General features: G+C 40.0%; 1 protein-coding gene across 1 annotated transcript in view; it reads right to left on the bottom strand.

Moving 5' to 3' along the window:
* TRPS1 (transcriptional repressor GATA binding 1) overlaps positions 1 to 19,729 on the bottom strand; it is a 214,332-nt gene that overhangs the window by 171,464 nt on the left and 23,139 nt on the right. The window contains exon 2 of the mRNA XM_075141258.1: positions 2,868 to 3,026. Within this exon, the coding sequence (XP_074997359.1) occupies positions 2,868 to 2,904 (37 nt within the window). The 5' untranslated portion in view covers positions 2,905 to 3,026. The remainder of the gene's footprint in view (positions 1 to 2,867; positions 3,027 to 19,729) is intronic.

Genomic DNA, 19,729 nt, shown 5'->3' with positions numbered 1-19,729 from the left:
GTTTTTAGTCTATGCAGAAAACTGGAACTTTGTATTAAAAAAAAAAGGTCACACTGAGACTGAACTTAAATAAAAGAACTTTAAAATACGAAAACACTGCCATCAGAGTGAGTGAATTACAAGTTTCATTATCTTTTCGGAAGATAATGGTCTGGCAGAAATAATTTTAAATGAGCGCTTCCTTTAAAAGCATTTTAAAAAAATAAGAAGGGGAACAATAAACTTTTGCAGTCTAGTGTTCAAACACTGTACAACTACGTATAATGTAGCTTTGCAAAAATACACCTAAAAGACATAATCAGGAGCACTTAAACAAGTTATTAGGAAGGAAACAGATTTAGGCGAGTAAGTAACTTTGAGGTTTCAGAGAAAGTATTTTTCCTAAGCAGGTATCAGTTTCTCTATAGCAAAAGCTCCCCCTCCAACTGCCCATAAACTTCAAACAGGATTATATGGATATTCTAGAGTCTGGCCCCACAGTCCATTATTCATGTAATTAGTTCTATTTGCCAAACAAAGAGAAACTAACTTTATTAGGAAACCGTTGTCAATAAAATTTTACAGGCCTGGACCCAGACATTGGACATTGCTGTGTGGCTGAGTCAGGATCTACCCCGAAAACACCTGGAATCCACATGGATCTAAACAGCCGAACCTTCCTCTGCTCAGTCCTCCTTGCAGACGTAGCCACTATCGCTAAATCTGCAAGAACACTTTCAGGATCCATTTAAGAAAGCTCAGACAGGACAGCGGTAAGGATCAGAGAGAAAGGAGGAGTCTGCCACCAGTGAGTTAGCTGCTAGCTGAACAGAGGAGATTATGGAAGAACAAATAATCAGACTACGCAGGTAGTAAGCCAAATTCCTCATCCGCCACATATCTTCACTTTCCCCAGCCTACTTAGAGAAAATATATATATGAAACTTCCCTGCACTCTCCACTGTGTGGTTCTGGATTTGATATTCATCACCAGCTGGTTTGATCCATTTGTGTTCACATGCTAGCTATGGGCAGAAGACAGATGTGCTACAACTTTTTCTATGCTCTTATCTTTGCCAATGCTGTATACAATGATGGATGTTTCTCTTTGCCAAATTGCGTGTGGTCCGGTGGCAGCAGCCTGCAGTACCACACATGAGATGTGAGCTGCAAACTCAAGCCTGAGCCCCCATTCCCAGGCCAGCCACGGCCAGGCGCCGACGGAGGCACTGGAGATATATATTGCGAAGGGAGGACCACCTGGCGATTCTGGGAGCAGCACTGATGCGCTCCAAATGGTGCTGCATCCAGACCTTTAAAAGCCACGGATGACCTTCTCAGAACAGTACTTTGAGAAGTACGGCTGGGGACGGAGGTTAAAAATAAAAGAACAGGCGTCTGTACATCCTCTTATTTACATCTGCTCCACATGAAAGGGCACTGTATGCTATGTTGATAAAAACAGACAACTTCTTAGGGGAAGTGTTCAACTTGTGTCTTGGGCTGGCTCTGTTGTCTTTGTGGTTGAGCTGATCCACAGGCAGCATGGGCTACAGCGAGACGGCTTTCACAGAGAATGCCAGCTCGTGTTACAGAAATTTTGACACTCCGTGTGGTCTTAATAGGTTTCTTAAATGCCTACTGTGATTCCTTACTGTAGAAGACACACATGCTTGGGAACCAAGTATCTTCTCTTTAATGTCAACCACACCTACTGGGATATCTATGCACTGAATTTTACTTTTTTTTCCCCCGATAACTTCTGAACCATGAAGTCACTCAGAATTAAGAGAAAAGAAAGATTTCCTGTTGTGGTAAGAGAACTATTACAATACAGAAATACAGACTCAGCCTACTAAAACAACATGCGCACGTATGTAATTAAAGGTATAAAGATAGTCCTTAGCCTTTTAGCATTACTGCTTCTCTATGGGACTTCATGAATGCTCTTGGTTAACACACGCTAAAAATATCGGTGAGCATCTCTGGTAGGTGTTCAGCTAAGTCTGTATTTTTCGCCTGGTTACACATCCCAAACCATTTTTAAAATAACTTCTGTTTAAATGCAATTCATGGCAGTTAGAGGACAGAGAAAGCAGCCCTGACTATGCAGTAAAGAAAAATCAGAAATTAAGAAAGTAAACATCATGACTGTTACCTCAGTCAAAATTAAACAAGACTAAATGCAATGTTTTAAAATGTTTCTCTTACAGATATTTTTGGCAGATAAGGCAAGTTTAGAGATTTTGCTATCTTCGTGGCAACTGACAGAACAGAGTCAGAGGAAAGGACAGAAAAAAAATCCCTATAAAGCAAAGAAAGGAAAAATCTGGACTGTATACAGGCTAACTAGACAGTACTCCAGACCTAGATACTTTGGTTCAAATTTTCCTGACATATCTGTGAGTCTGTGTGTTAATGGAGGGGGAAAAAAAAACCATATCTGCCTAATGGAGCTTTTTCATGCAGTATTCTACACTTGAAGAAAGAAAGGAAAGAAGATAACATTGATTTAAATATAAAAACTTTCTCAAGTTTAATTTAAAAGTATTTTCCCCTCTTTTTTCTCTTAGTTTTGAAAAATCATCTGTCATTTATTTGCTTGATATCCACTCAAGGGGACGGTAAGAAAAGACACGGTATTTTTTTTTTGTCGCTGAAATTCCGCTACTATCATTTTTCAGAGACATATTATGTAAATAAAACTACATTTGCAATACTCCTAAATCGAAGAAACCATCCCCTAGCAAGTCGTAAGTTAGATATAGAAAGAATATAGCCACTCTGAAATTATTATCTCTAAGACAAATAACAGATTGCACAATGTTTTATTGTGTGCCAAGAACGTTTTCAGTTAACAATTTCACTTGAAAAAATGGATCACATACTTGTAAAATCATACCCAGCATTGACTTCATAAGGCATGTGGCTTTAGAGTGCTTTTTACAATTATTAATTCTATTAGTCAACTAGCAGGCGGGCTAATGCAATTGTCTTAGAAGATGCACGGAAGACACAGAAGACATTTTGAGAGCTGATCTGTATATCTGCAAAACAAAACAAAAAAAGGTTTTCCTTCCTAAATTATGCATTCAAAATATGGTTTTTACTTAAAAACATTATTATGCCTATTGTACATTCACATGCATCTGTTAGTGAGCACTATACAAATAGTGGCTGCTGTTCTCTACTTCCAGCAAGCATAAGAAATGCCGTGTCTGCCTTCTCCTCAGACAGACACACACGCTCTTGTACACACACACGTACAAACACACACACACAGAGAAAGAGAGACAAAAACTATCTCAGAGGTGATGTTCACCAAAAAACAAGTTTAAAACAAGATTAAAGTAAGTGTTGAAAATGAGCTGCATAAATGCTGTAAAAAATAAAGTGCCTGAAAAATTCACATATATTAACAGGTATCGTGCATTGTAATGGGACTGGCCTAATGGGATGGATAAAGGAATACAAATAACTGGTTCATATCCAGGCTCTGCCATCAGCAATTGAAAGTTATCATCTGCTGGCTGCCTCATGTCCCACTTGAAACGAATTTAGTGGTGTTACTTTAAGTGGGGAACTATCCACATCTCAAAAATGCCATCACAATAATAAGCACGTTTGCTGGCTATTAGTGAAGAGGCCAAGTGATGAACAGCCATTGGGACTGAACTACCTTTTCATCACTGGAAATGGTGATCTTCCCAAAATAAAAGAATTACTAAGCCTGATGTGAATGAAGAGACTTCTCGAGCTGAGGGAACTTTGGATAAGGCCCAGGCTGCAGAACTTGTCTTTGGGCTCCATAATCCAGGGTTTAGTATCTTATTTTCATTATGCTGAAACTACCTTTAAACCATGTGGGGTTTTTTTTACCTGATATGATCACCCTCAGCTATTTTAAAGTGGAAATAATACTAATAGCTATATATAGGTTCCCTCAAAACCAGCCAAAGCTACTTTACAGGATTCATGCATCTGCGAGATACAGAGTTTTCTGTTGAACAATCACTCACATCGGTTTATCCCTAGAAACAAGAAGTGGAAACTTCTCCTAAAATCAGTTTGTAATTCAGGATAATGAATTACCATAGTGACTACTGTACCTCTTTTAAAATATAAAAAGAAAAAGCAAATTCTGATAATGAATAGTTTCTTATGCATGGTGAAGATAATGGCTGATTACCTGCTGATCATCAGCTCCCGCAATGGGTCATTGTTGTTGCTCATTACTTTTATTGAACGTGATGACTTGTCATCAAAGCCTATTGCAACAGTATAGTTGTTGCCTTGTGCTTGCACTGCAGGTTTAGATCAGGTCTTAGTCATATGCTCTTTTTAACAGAATAATAAATTTAGAAAGATGTCTGAATTTTGTGAGATGCCACTGACTAATCTTTGTGCAAGTAGATGCACAAGCAGACGAACAGCAAATTGAGTCAAGGGTCCATGAAAACTGTGATGTTATCAGTCAATATGCTGCAGCAACAAAAAGTTAAATGAAAATACGCATTTATATTCAAGAGGCTCAAGTAGGACTTCTTTGTTAAGGGATAGTAAAATTAATACTTTTACACTCATATATATTACACACCCACACACAGACATATAATGCACATACGGTGCTTAAACATCAATCATTTTGCTAGAATAATGCAGCAAAAAATCATTAACTCTCAGTGTCTCCGCTTAATATATGTCTAATACTTACCTATCTCACAGGAGTGTTGTGAGGCTTAATTAATTAGTGACTGTAAAGCACTTTGTGATCCTCTAATGAAAGGTGCTACATAGCACAAAGTATTATTAAAATCATTAGGACCACAAAAAAGCCCTGTGGAATTCCAGCCTACACTGTCTGTTGGGGTTGGGAGTGATCTTATTATTAAAAGGAGACCGTCAGACTAATTTTCATAATTTTTTCACGATCTTTTTTCCCCCTTTGCTGTTGTGATAGCACGTTAGTAGCTAGAAATTTAATCTTATCATCTTAATAAGATGCACTCATGTAGTTTGTTACTGCAGGGCTAAAGAAGAGAACAGGGCTTTGGCACTCATCTGGCTTTCCCTTTTAAGAAAAAAAAAAATTGAGAGACATATTTTGACACCTTCCCACACTCCACCCCACCAGGACAGCCGATCATGTGACATCGCAGGATACTCACTATAGCCGCATGGGAAAATACTGCTGTGGTTTTAATTTCTCTCCTTTTTTTTTTTTTCTTTTCCTTTCACAGGAAAAAAAAAAAACCCAAGGCACAAAACAAAACCTAGCTTATTACACATAAATAGGCTACAAAGACTGTCTGCTGTGCTTTAGATAAAAAACCCTTAAGCGTTCAAAGTGTCGGCTTCTATCAAGCACATAAAGTCCTAACCGATCTGGAGCCTTCTCCCCACTCTCCATATAAGAATCGAGCAGCTGTAAGGCACACGAGCTCTGAAGCCAGAAAGCTCCTGTCTTGAGAGAGTGAATTTCTGGGAAACCATCTCTGCGGCGGGCTCCGTCCCCAGAGAGCCACCCGCACCCAGCCCTCCACCGCAGCCCATGCCACCGGGCTGGCCCAGACCCGCGCCGAGCACAACCAGAAAGTCAAGAAGCTAACCAGGACAGCCCACAGTTCAAAGACCTGTATGTTTTCAAATTTAAGCATTTTTTAAAAATATAATAATAATAATAATAATAATAATAACAACAACAATAATAATAATAATCTGTAAATACACTGGAAATTCCAGGTGAAATTGCTGCCTTCACTGAAAATCAGATTACGTTAGATGCAAACTACCCCCTGACTCAGACACAGCGGTACTGGACTGGCTAAAGCTTCCATTTTTCCACCTTCCCTCGTGGATACTTGAACAGTGAAATGACAGAAAAGAGACGTGTATAGTTTCACATCCCCACCGTCTCCGGGTGGGACGCAGAGCTACAGGCAGTCACACATGACGCTTCTCTCCCAGCTTTGCTTGTGGTTCTCAGAGCAAACCTGCCTGAAAACAACCAATACAGGGTCCTAACCTTTCTCTGCTGAGAAGGGAAGAACAACCCCTTTTGTGTAAGGAACTCAAGAATCAGGCCCTAAAGCATGGAAGGGTAGAATAAACTTAAGACAAGCAACTCTGTCTTCAACAAGACCACCTCCTCCCTCTTGGCACCAGTGTCTTCAAATACACCATACAAGACAGGGAATGTCATGGCTCTAAGCAAGTGACAAACTAATTCCAAAGGACTTTTTAAGCTACACGTGTTTTCCTACAACTACATGGCCACTCTTTCCTGCCTGAGATTGCTTAGAGTAGAACATGCCACCTCATATCAGTAAAATTTGGCAGGATCAAACATTGTATTTGGTCAAAATGTATCAATGTATCAATGTATCAAAATGCATGATATTCTACACTGTGCATGCTCCACTGAAATTATGATCGCTTCATGAATCTAGAAAATGCAAGGGGAAAATCATGCCGTATACATCATACTAGTAGAGCAGTATTATAGCAAAACACTGTTGTTTTTCACCTCCTCTCTTCCCCTTCTGCATTTTCAGACTCTTCAGTTTGGTCCCTGATCACCAATTTGCCAAGAGCTTTTTGCAATTTTTTTTTTTTTCACAAAGTTTACAACAAAGAGACAAGTGAAAAAAAGCTGCGTCTGTTCAAGCTTGTTCCTTCCCATTTACATTTACTTTCCCAACATTGATAGTGCTCAAATCTCTAAAGGTGCACTTTTAGACATCTTAAATCCTGTTCAGCTACAAAATGTCATCACCTTCAAACAACTCTCATCAAATAAATCTCTTATTAAATCACATAAAATTAATTCAAAACGATCTTTTCTATTACCATATGCTTCAGAGCACAGCACATATTAGTAGTCATCTAGTCACTGAAATAAATCTAACTTTTTCTGTGGGTATAGACCAGACACTTGGTCATTTCAGAGAGTTGAGGAGTGGCATTTCAAAATAGATTGTTTGAACCTACTTCCAGGCACTTATTTCATTTTAAGCTCACTACCAAGGTAATCATGCAGACACTTTCAGCAGAAACTGAAGTCAAAAGGTGATTTGTCTAAAGAGGCGACACGGGGTGGAATATTATGGTATCTTGCAACCAAAATGAAGAATTCTACAATTGCTTCTTTTATTTAAGAGTGCTTGAGCATGGCAGTTGCTGCTTTGCATTTCTTACTACCCTGCTGCAATGCTTGCTCCTACCAGACCTCCACTGCCATCCATCCAGGATGGGGGAGCCCGAGCAGGCAAAGATTGGCTTTGCCCTGGCTCCCAATCAAGCATCTAAAAATACTCTGTAAACACAACAACCTGTTAAACCTCAAAGAACCTTGCGAAACAGGAAAATTAATATCACTGCCATTTTACAGACAAATAAAATTATCTACAGAAAGGATGAAAAAATCAAGGTGTACAAGGTGACATGCGGGCAGGGCTCTTAGCTCGTGACTGAACCCGGTTTCTCTTAATGTCCAGGCCCAAACCCCTCTCCTGTATGCTTTTCAGTAGGGAAAGCGTCACCCTAGCACTTGGCAAAAGGCCAAGATCCTGTAATTTAATAAGGTACGGAAAGAGCACCTCACGCAAAAGTCTAAATGCTCCAATTTATCATGACAGTTATGGGATAAGCTGACATTTTATTTGTATGTAAATTAGTCTCCAAAACAGCATAAAAAGGCCACACTTTCAGAGAATATTGTGCCTTTGCTTCTCTGTTCTGCATTTATCTAAACTCAGCTTTGTGTATTAAAAGTAGTTTAATTTTCATGTATTGATGCTGCTTTGCAGGCTCCCCAATCTGTTGTTATTGCACCGCAGAGAGAATCCAGCCTCATTTGCTTACTGCAATGAAATAACTGACTTCTGCCAGGACTAACACCTCCTATGAGAGCCCTGCCATCCTCACTGAATCTTCTGGTTATTCCATTAATTTGCTGTCATTACACTTTATAGGATTGTAGAACATTCCCTATTAGATGAGACCAGAGGTCCATTTAGTCTGGTGTTCTGCCTTGGAGAACAGCCAATACCAGATCCTTCAAAGAAGGTTCAACTGCCTATGGACAGATACAGAATCACCTACCTCTGTGAAAAATAAATCGCTCCTAATCCTCAACACTTAGACAGTGGCTTACTTTCTGAAGAGTAAGAGGATTTATAGCCCTTAATTATCTCCCACATTCTACAATTTGTTGTTAAATAAGTCTGTATATCCCCACTTCCTAGAAAAGTGTCCAATATCTATCTGAACATTACTATGATCCTGGTATCAGTGATTATCTTGTAGCTCTCACTTTACAATCTAATTACAAACTAAAAAAGAGCGAATATTTTAAGCATTTTGAATTTGCTTCTTGTCAATGGAGTAGAGTTTCCCCTCAATCTTGTACTAGTGAGAATTGAAGATCCTCTAGGCTGTGGGCGCATCTATCACATCCCCCTGTTCATCCTGTCTTTAGGGTGAACAACCACTGTCTTTCCAAACTCTCTTCCAGTAGGTGTGGCGATCTCATATGTTTCAATTTCTTTTCAGCCTGAGTAAATCCAATGTTCTCTGTAATCCAAATGTCCTTTGAAGACAATGGGAGTTTAGGGTTTGCAAATGACTCAGAACTGAATCTGAGTTGAGTGTACTGGCAGAGGCAAGCACAGTGCTACCTTGAGATGATGAGTGAGGAATGAAGGTGACCTCCTGGCTCCTAGGCAAGAGCAATCAGGTATGGATACAAGAAGTGACTCATTTGTTCTCTTGCATTAAGAATACAATGGGCTGATCCTATTTTCCTTGAACGGCAAAAGCCTCACTGACTTTGAGAGAAGCAAGTCTGAGATGTGTGGAAGCCCCACTGACCTTGAGAGAAGCAAGACTGAGATGTGTGGTTCCTTTCCGCCAGGTGAGGCCTGCGATATGACTTCAGTCAAATAGAATGAAAAATTATTTGGGAGAAGGGGAGCAGATGGAAGGGAGAAAGAGGATGCTTTTGGCTAGAAAAGTTCCAGAAAAGTTCAAATAAATTTTTTTCCAAGTAGAGGCAAAAAAACCCAATTTGAAACAGGGTTGAAATTTCAGCTGGATCGAAACTAAAAAGTGGGAAGGAGGCAGAAGTCTACAGCCTGGACGTGAAACAGCAATATTAAATCATCACCGGAGAGGGCATTATTGTAGTAATTTTCCAGCCAAACTAGAATGAAGATTAACATGAGTTTGCAAAAATGTCCTTTTTTTTTTTTTTTTAAAGAAAAAAATTGGCAAGAGTTTCCAGACACAAGTTACATAGGTAAGAGAGGGCAACCAAGGGCAACAGGAGTTGAGCCCATGTACATCAAAGCAGACTTTGGCTTTGGGTACCTATCCAAACTGAGCCTTCAAAGGTTCTGATGTTGCCCTATTGTTTAGCTTGAATCTTGTCTAAGCTTGCTCAGGAGAACCCACATTCAGAAGTATGGGAGAAGGGAAAAAGAACACACATTTTCCAAACTGTGATTTCAAAACAAAACAAAAAAATGTAAATCTATATGCTGCAGGGTAATACTGGTAAGCGTGGCTAGCTATTGTTGCTCCATGCTTTTCAATTTCCATATATTAGCATTCATTGCTGACATTATTAAATCCAAAGTTATTTGGATGCTTTGATCAGCAAATTGAATCTTGAGTCTATATATGATGTACCTATATTCACGTAAAGTTTACAAAACTATTATATTTCCCTATTCTAACTCTTCCCCCCACATGCTGTGAGTTTCCATATATCCCACAGCCATACATTCCAAACACAGACTATTTTATTTAGTAATATATTCAAGAATTTAGATAAAAAGAAAGGCAATGGAAAATGTTTGGCAATCTCTATATAAACAGTTTCTATACATTTGGGTTGAATCATCCAGTAAACTCTCATCTTGATATGCCTGCGACAGATAAAACTTTCATCACCAATATGCCCTCTTGACTTGGAGGTCAGGATACAGGGGGATCCGTATTACAAAATCTCTTTTACTCTTTATGGCTATCACAAAAATTAACATCACATTAAATATAAGCAAGTCAGAATTTTGGCACTGATTTTCCACTCGGCACAAATAACCCCACTCTCCATTGTGAAGAGGGGGAGAAACAACAGCAGTGGCAACCACAACAAAAGAGTGGATTGTGTGTTCCCTACACAAAACAGAAAGCTGTGCCTATTCAAGAAATCTTGGCCATTTGTCAGAAATTAGAGAACTGACGTTGGAGCCCAATATTAGCTCCAGCCAAAGCAGTGGTGAATTACCTTGCCTTTGGAACCATCCCTATTAAGTAGGAAAGACTCTCTGTTGCAGCACATATCATATGGTCCTCATGCAGACTCAGAAACACTGAGCCACTTTCTTAAAACAAAACAAAGTAAAATGAAGGGGGGAAAAAAAAAAGACCAAAGTGAATGCAAATGGATTCACTGTGAGTGGTTTGTCTATTGTTTGCCCTTTTTATCTCTTATTTATGTTTCTTTTTAAGCTGAGGAATGAAGTGAAATGCCGACGAGAAAGCTACTTTTTTAATGCCTCCACCATAATGATTTGTTATGAAACTGCTTTAAAACAGAGAAGCATTTTTCAGAGAGCTGTAAGAATCGAATGCACGTATTCACTGAAGAATATGATTTCTGTTTTACCCGTTTCAATTCTGGTCGGAAATGGGGAAGGAGGGCACAGAATAAAGAGACTCCTCGAGACTCTGCTGATGTGGCTTTGCAGCAGCTTCATGTCATTCCTTTAAAACTGGCAAGGGGTGCCAGCGTCAGCCTGTTGACTGCTGGATGAATATATATAGTGCAAATAACACTGTTCTTGAATCAGTTTTTGCCCAACTCCCACATAAACTTTCCATGGGAAAATCTCATAATGCCTGCATAAGTGATTTTATGAATCTAGCTTTCAGCTTTTGATAGAAGATTTCTTACTCTACTGGCTTTGATTCTTTATTGCATGAAGGGGTAGTGCCAAAAGCCCTCACATTAGCCTCGACCATACAGACATCGGAAATTTAATTTAAACCTTGGCAATCTGCCAGGATCATAAAACACATACAAAAAAAGATTTTAAAACTGATTTTTTTTTCTGATAGCTAAATATGTAATTTCCACAAATGCAAGGACAACACAGGTTACAGAATCTGCAAGCTGCAATCTATAGACAAGCACTAAAACTACTGATAGGAGTTGAATAGAAATCTGCAGTCTGCAGAGAACAAAAAGAAGTGGACAGCTGTTTTTGCCACTGAAGATACATTTTGAAACGAGTTGGACACTAACTGTATCTCTTGTCCATCAATAATACATCTAAATGTTCCTTTAAAAAAATCTAGAAGAACTTCTCTAAAAAAAAGTTAGGTACAACCACAGATTACACCGGTACTTCCATTCTCAAAAATCCCCTGAACGCAAGCGAGCCTTACCGCATTGCTCCTGTCTTCCTCCTCAGAGCTGCTTTCTTGGCACCTCAATTCCCAATCCGGTACCTCACCAGTTTTAAGAAATATCCGGCAATGATGTAGGGCTGATTTGTTGCACTGGGATATATCCCACAAAAATGGAAAGCTTTTGCCGTGTTTTCACTTATAAAGAAAGCAACTTATTAAAGCAACTTCTGGGTTCACTGGCATCTTGGAGTCTAAAAAAAGTCCCAAAATTATTTGCAGAGGCTACAACAGCACCTTCTTTGAAGTAATGTTGCAACTTGTGCAAAGGAATTTGGGATGTACCTGAGATCTGAAGGTGCGGGCTACAAATTAACACAGCCAATTAGGTGGAGAAGCTGAGAGTCCAACACAGATGGGGCAAGATAACCACAACTGAATAAAAGGACTGCCAAATGTAAGCCAGTTGGCTGCGTATAGATCGTGTCATCCTGCTCAGCTAGCTGCTGCCCAATCAATAATCTGTTGCTGTTTGCTCTCCCCATGCCAATCAATCCGAGCTAGGGCTCCTTCTAATTTTCCAATCTAGGAATAGCTTCAGAACATCCACAACTGTTATTTCAAACAACCCAAGAGATAAATGTTTCATCCACACATCAGCTGCAGATTCTTCCCAAAATGGGACTAGTCAAGAGTAAATAATTACTCCTGTAACAGTTTGATCTGATAAACCACAAGACAGAAGGCTGCAAAAGCGATCTTTGTACCATTAGCAGTCAGGAGAGAATCCAGCTTCTAAAATTACTTGATTAACTGATACAGGACCCAAAAACTGTGATAATTCTGTAGAGAATGTTTCACAATAGATATAGCCATTTTTTAGGGATTAGTATTAGCTATAAATTTCTTATCCCCTGAAATCTGGTACAACTGGATTTATGCTGCAAAGATGCCTTGCTTTACAAGGAGCCAGAGATGAAATCAGACCCAATTAAATTTAAGCATCTCTTAAACAATTCTTTTGTTAAGCAGTATGTATTGAAAGAATACATGAGAGGAATTAGAAATTATCTTCATAACTTCTCCGTGGCTTCTCTTCTTGAGAGTAATGAGAACAGCCCAAGATCACACAGATAAAAATGTTAATGTCATAAGACATTCGTATAACCATTTGTATGTAGATATCAAGATGAGCGTATATATGCATACATGACATAAAGAACAGAGACTGCAATAAACACAAATCATGTATTTGTGAAGTAGCTGATACTTGGATCTTCTCCAGCATGAGAATCTACTGCTCAAACCAAACATAGACTTGAGTCTTCCTTTTTTAAAAAAATAACCTTTATATCATTGAATCCCACAGCATCTTGATAGGCCTTGGCACATTAATAGAAAAAGAATTACTCTTTATGACTCCCAGATCTAAAGCATCAATTTGATTTCCCATCCTATTACACACCAAGTTGTCACAGCTCTGGATCTCCTTTGAATCTGAAACAAAAACACCCAACATCTCATAACACTCGCCCTCCATCCACACACAGCAGAACCTACATATTGTTCCCGTTTTGCCTGCTCACAAGATGGCATGCTTGTCTCACTTCAACCCCGCAAATAAGTCTGTATTACGCTCACAGCATCAGGGATAATTAAAGGTTGGGCACGGAGGTGGTAGCGCTGTTAGTGAGCAGCGCAACGCGCTCCCACACCACGATGGCACGGCGGGGCCGCAGGTACGCCTCTGCCGCGGCGCCTGCCACGCCGCGTACGCGCAGCCCGGCTGGTTCTCACTTCCCAAGCTCAAACGCGGGAAGCAGTGGGGGGCTAGAAACTGCAAACCCCAGAAGAAAAAAATGTGGCTTCTTTAGCCCAAACTGAACTTTGTCTACCTAGAACGCTACTGGCATCTGAGCTAAAGGGTAGTTGTGTAATCCGACAGTATGCTGTAATCTGAGCAACATACACACACTTGATTAGACTCTAAAATTACTGAAAATTACCATCTCCCATGCGCCTTTCTAACAGCTTGACATATCCATGCCTAATGTCTCATTATGTTTCGATTTAAATCATGAGTGTAAATTACTGGAAATACAGAAGAAGAATGAGACATAAGATTGGGGGGGGGGGCAGCAATAAGGATGCATTATAGAGAGACTGGACTTCAGAAACTTCCTGAAAATACTAAAATCAGCAACAAAAACATCATTTAAAACTCTGAGAAACAGCAAGTCTACAGCAGATAGTGGAATAAAGATGACGTGCTGCAAACCCAGTGGGTTCACTCATCACAGGTAGAGAGAGTTAAGACTTGTTTGGATTTAAAGAAACATCCTTTTTTCTTTTTTCTTTTCTTTAAAGACAGGTGTGGGGAATAGAAACAATAGGAACATTGTTGTACCTATTGATTTTGCTCACATTCACTGTAAAAGGTTTGAGACAACAGAAAAGACACCACCTTTTGTTTTAGCTGTAGCAAGAGTGTGCAAAGTCTAGGACTTTTGTTTATGTGGCAAGTACACACATTTAATTGTACATGCAGGCCCTTCAAATTAACCTGTGTCCTTTATACTGGTGACCAGCTGCTAATCACTTTCTGCAGATCCCTACATTTTGCCCTGCATTCACAGCACCACAAGTCAATTTGGTTCTTGAATGGGGCAAAAAGGAAATATGTCTCAGGCTGTGCTGGAGCTGGCATGTGAAGACTGGAACTGAGATTCAAGAAGTGAGGAAGTGTCAATGGTTGAGGCATCAAGATGAGCAAAAGACAGACCGTTGTGCAAGCTCACACCGCCACAGCGATGCTGTGCAAGCTGGGAACAGCGAACCCACAAGAAAGCACTAGGCAGGGATTTCTTTTCACTGTCAGCTGAACTGCTTCCTGTAATTATAAATATACAAGGGTTAAAGTGAGAAAATGACTAAAATGCACTGATAGAAAATGAATTCCCAAAGAATATTCAACAGATTAATCAACAACAGTCTATCAGCATAAGATACTGTGGCAACACAGCATTTCTGAAGCAGACAGCCTGGCATTTACTTGTTTTGCTACATGAGAAAAATCCAACATCAGATCGTGAGTACATCTAAAGTGTGCAGCTCTACATTCTGCAGCTCCCAGCTCCAAATGCACACCCTGGAAACATCCTGACTACACATCAGAAAATCTGGTTTGGCACCATTCTCCTAGGCACTTTGGACTCCATCAGTAGAAAACCAAGCGAACAGACGAAGTGCAACGTGTGCCATCCAGCAGATCAGGATTGCGGTGCCTGACCTGCAAGAGATACAACAACTGCTCGTTGCTGGCTTATGCTTCCTAAAAGTACTCCACATTTCAGCAATATTAAAGAGACGCTTTCTGCTCTGGTTTATAAAACCGTTTTTTCATTATTATTTCACCTCTTTTTTTTTCTTAAATAAAATACTAGATCATTAAAAGAGAGGAAGGGCAGTGCTATGGTTAGACGAGTAGCCAAGGACTGGGAAATGTCTCTTAATTTCCTTTGTGTCCTCAGAAAAGCAGCATCATACGCTAACCGCTCCCACTCCAAAACAGCCATATCACGGCCATGTTTATACTGTTTTTGTAACACTCATCAAGAAGTGAGCCTGGTCTTGAGGCCAAATGACAAGGCAGAGACTGAAACTCTACTACTTTATTTTCAAGTCACTTCTTTCCATTTGAACTAGTCCATCAGGGTCTAAAGTCTCATTTCAAACAGCTGCATCATGGATGATCTAACTAGACAAATACTCAAGTGAGTTTATACAGAAAGTACTAAGGAAACTGGATGATGACAAAATTTTGTGGTATCTTCAATCTAGAGAGGTACTGAGATATCATACAGAAAACTATTGAAAGTTGTTTTATGAGTTGGAATGAAAATTAGTAAGAAAGAGAGCATGCTCTGAAATAACAAGCCCTGGTATTAACTCTAAATGATACAAGAAGTGGAAAAAAAAAAAGTAGTTGACCACAATTATAAACCAATCTCAATCACAGATCAAAGGGCCTTATGATGTCCCAGACAAGAATTTTAGCAGAAACAGGTAAGTAGTAATGTCACTGTATATGTCACAGATGACACTGTATTAAGAAAACTATTTATAATCCTCAAAAAAGATTAATTTTAACTGAAATTAATGAAGATATGGAAGATGGGATGCTCTTCTATATGAACAAGTGAAGTGCAACTCATTTAGACTAGCAACACAATTGCTAGCAGCAGGTAAACATTGGGGAGGAAGAAGCTTGGGATCATGTTGGCATAAGAACAAATAGACTAGCCGTGATTAACTTTGGGCTGAAAATGAGAAGGAAGAGTTTTAACTGACAAAGCAGTGAGGCTATGAAACATCCCTCCACCAGACGCAGTCAAGGCAAAAAAAGCCTACCTAATTTTAGGATGAAGGTGGGTCACTTTATAAACGGGATTACATACGGTGGTTGATGTTCAAAGAGCTACACACTGCTGACAATTCCCATAGAACTTCAGGACAACATACATGAATCCACTTTTTCAGGGTATGCACAGCCTTACCACTATTCCTTAAAAATATACAGGCCAAGGGCACTGTTTCCTCAAAAGCAGATGGGGAAAAGGCTACTCTTTGTCTCTATTCTTTTTAAAAAGTGTATTTATTTTCATAGTGACTTTCTGCATTTCCCTTAAAGCCAATAGTCTTAAAAAGACAGTATCTTCCACCTCCAATGAAAATACAAGATATGTAACATTTCTTACTTGGGCTGAAGGAATTAACTGTAACATTACTAGTATCAAAGCTTTTGTCAAAAAGAAGCCACTTCCATCCTTACTAGCTGTCTTATTTAGTCATTTATATGTGTGACTGTGCCATACCCCAAACAGGCATTGTACAGTTCTTTTTGTATTTTAAAGGCAGTTTAGTCATTAGGAAGGCAATGAGAAGGCAATTCGTGAGCCCTCTACATAGGTTCATAAAAGACATACCCAGGGTCGCCCACACTGCTTTCCCAGGAAAACCTAATCAGAGCTACAGAGGAAAAAAAAAAATAGGTAAAGTTACTTTCGGTAACTTATACACAAAGTCTGAGTGGGACAGAGGTCTAGAGATAGGAAGCATCTAGGGAGAGTTCAGGCAGTTTGAGACTACACCTTGCTAATCATCAAAAAAAGATTAAAAGATTGCTTCTTTTTTTTTTTTTTGGTAAGACAAAACACTTGTTAAAATTCTGAATGTTGCAGTTTTTGACTGAATTTAATCTATTTGGCTGAAACCAAATAGATAAAAGGTGATGCCTGCTGCTCTCTCTACTGAAGAAAATGGAAACTTTTTCTGTGATTCAATGGGGACAGAATGCTACCCATCTCCCTGCTCGTTCTTGGAGCCACCCCATCTCCCTAGCTTGTTGCAACACCCCTGTTTTCACATAATTCACAATGCAAAAACAAAGATGGCAATGGATAGCTAAGCAGAGAAGCCTTCTGTGGTCAAACTGACCAACGCAACCCTTACAATTCCTGAAAAGTTTTTTTATGGGGTTCATTTGGGCCTGACCAACCCTCACACACTATTTTGGTTTAGCTGTATAAACACCAGGCCATTTGCTCTAAGTTTCTTCTTTTTCCATGATAGCACAATATACCACTATTGCTTTTTTTCTTTCTGCTACACTGAAATGCATTTAAACATGTATTTATTTATGGTACACACTGTTTGCTATAACCAGGGCTCTTCGATAATCCACGATTTGGCAGGCCTTTCCGGCATCTCATTTCTGCCTGACATACTGCATGAAGCTTTTTTTTCCCTGGTAATATATTGGAGTTTTGCTTCTGCTTGAGAAAAACGTGGAGGTTCAAGATTTCCCCCACTAAGTAGGTACAGCGCGGAGGAGAGAGTAACCCTGACAGAGTTCAAAGTAAAGCTTGGTGACATTTTTCGGTGGGAGCAGAGCTGTCACCAACTCAAGCGGAGGGTGCCACAGGCAGATCCAGTAGCCTGGATCCCAGGGTGCAATTTCATGATGGGCTTAAGCCACGCTGGTCCTGAAGGAGCCCTGCCCTTCCCTTCACCCGCCGCCTGCGTGCCCTGTGCCTGCACCCACGCTCTGGCCAAAAACACCCTGCTCGCGCCCCGGGGTTTGCGGGAGGCCGGTCGGACTGTCCCTTTCGCCAGCGGCTTGGGCTTGGATTAAGAAAGCTCACTTCTCCTCTGGAGAGTGTTCCCCAGTATATTTCCAGCCCAGCTCCCATCTCTGTATCTGCCTTTGCAAATTCAGCCAATGCTGAAACTGTATTAGCGCCAGTTCCACGCAAACCAGGAAAGGGCCACACACCTGAAACACCTCCAGCAAAGCCCAAATCAAACCATTACCAGCTTCTCACCCCAGAAGCACTACTAGGCAGTTCACCATGCTGAAGGTCCTCGGCCAGAGGCCATAGGGCTCGCCTGCCCGGCCGCGAGCAGGCTGCATGCAGTCCAGGCACTGCCGCCCACCCATGCAACCAGGCTCCTGCACGTCTGCAGTCCTCCTTGGCAGCGTACGGGGAAAGCAAAACCATCAGAAATGGTGTGGGTGAACGAAAATAAGCCATACCATAAAGGAGGGACTGGTTAAAAAGACCTTTTAAAAAAAAAAAAAGAGAGAGAGGGGAAAAAAAAGATTTCAGGAGAAAACAATCTCTATCTGCCAGGAAATGGAAGTGTTGTCTTCAGAAAAGTAAAATCATTATTGAAGCAAACTGATTCATTAAATAACATGCAGGGGAGGATTATAATGCCTTCCTCGTCATTAAAATTCTTTGAAACGATACTTCTGTACGATATGCTAATGATATTCAGCTTTTGTATTACACAGCAGAAGCTACACTCTGGGTGGAATCTGGTGCACCATGTTACACAGGAGTTCAGGCTAGAAAAGCAGTCATTAGTTCACATTGACTATAAACACGTTTAAAATGCACACAAAAACTGGCCATACCATACAGAAACCAGATGTAAAGGTGATGAACTGGTCCATACCGAGCAATACATTCCCCTTCCACTCGGGAACCTCCTCCTAGGAGTGGGAATCGTATCTTTGGCACGCTTTTCTCTAAAACTAAAAGCTTACTTGCCTGCTGAAAGTCTAATCAATTATTTTTTTCCCCATGTCCATATCTGAATGCCACTAATAAAGAACAACACAATTGGAAACTAACTATCAGTTTATGTTTACCTTTTTACCTGGTAGTTCAAGGAGTTTCATTTCAGCGAAATTAAGTTCTGGCATATTTTGACCAATTTACATAAGTCCTTATTAAAAACAGCAAAATGCAGGCTCCACAACCCAGTGGAATTGGCGCAATCAAATTTCCATGTGATTTATCAGCCTCACTGTCACAGTAACTAACTCAGTGCATTTTTTTGCTTGGTTCTCTCTGTAAGCTGTCAGGAGAAGTCACTCCATCAAATAGAAATGTAACACTATTTTTATTGCTTATCTCTTTTGCCCTGGGTTCCATCAGTAAGTCATCTCCCTCCATCAATTTGACAAGAGTCTTTTTGGTGTTGACCTTAAAAGGACACAGCTGTGACAACTTTGGTTTTTTTTCTTTTAATAATAGTTCTCAGCTGAATACGTGTTCTTGGTAGTCGGGAGTCTTCATCTGGCACTGTGTTACCCTGTGGGCAGACTGAGCACAAAGCTTTGGTCATTCAGTCCGATAGCATCTTCCAGCCTTTACTGCAAGAGCCACTGGAGAAGTCAGAGGTGGACTTTATTCTGGCAAAAACCATGATTAATTACAAGAGGTCTTCTAGATTTGGTCTTATTTTCTTAATGCTCTGTAATTAATGAATACCAACATACATCCTTATTTCCACAGCCTGTGCTCAAGATATTACAAGCTCCAGGCTGGACTCAATCCTCCCTGGCATTTTCACTCATGTTACGTAAATAATTTTGTCTGACCCTCTGCAGGTTCCAGAATTTGAAGATCAGGATCAAAAATCTGCTCAGAATTTCAGAATGAGGAAGGAAGAAGATATTATCGACTTGTCTTAGTGTAACACCCCAACTAGGGGATATGTGGAAAACACAAAAACATTTATGTAATCTGAAAAAAGCACTTAGCATTTCTGCTGCACACCATCCAATAAATGCAACACAATACTGATTTAATGAAATAATATGTTTCTGTGCCAAATTCCTCAAAAAGCAAAGAGGAACAGGTACACGGCATATTGCAAATTCACTGCACTATTTGCACTCATGGTTATTTACACAGGTATAGACTTTAATCACAGCAACTTATACATCACCAGTTTTAATGATGATTTAAATTGGCAGGCCAAA

Source organism: Calonectris borealis, chromosome 2 (genome assembly GCF_964195595.1).
Source record: "Calonectris borealis chromosome 2, bCalBor7.hap1.2, whole genome shotgun sequence".
NCBI classification, from domain to species: domain Eukaryota; kingdom Metazoa; phylum Chordata; class Aves; order Procellariiformes; family Procellariidae; genus Calonectris; species Calonectris borealis.
The sequence above is the reverse complement of the archived record's forward strand: the minus strand, read 5'-3'. Positions and strand labels throughout refer to the sequence as shown.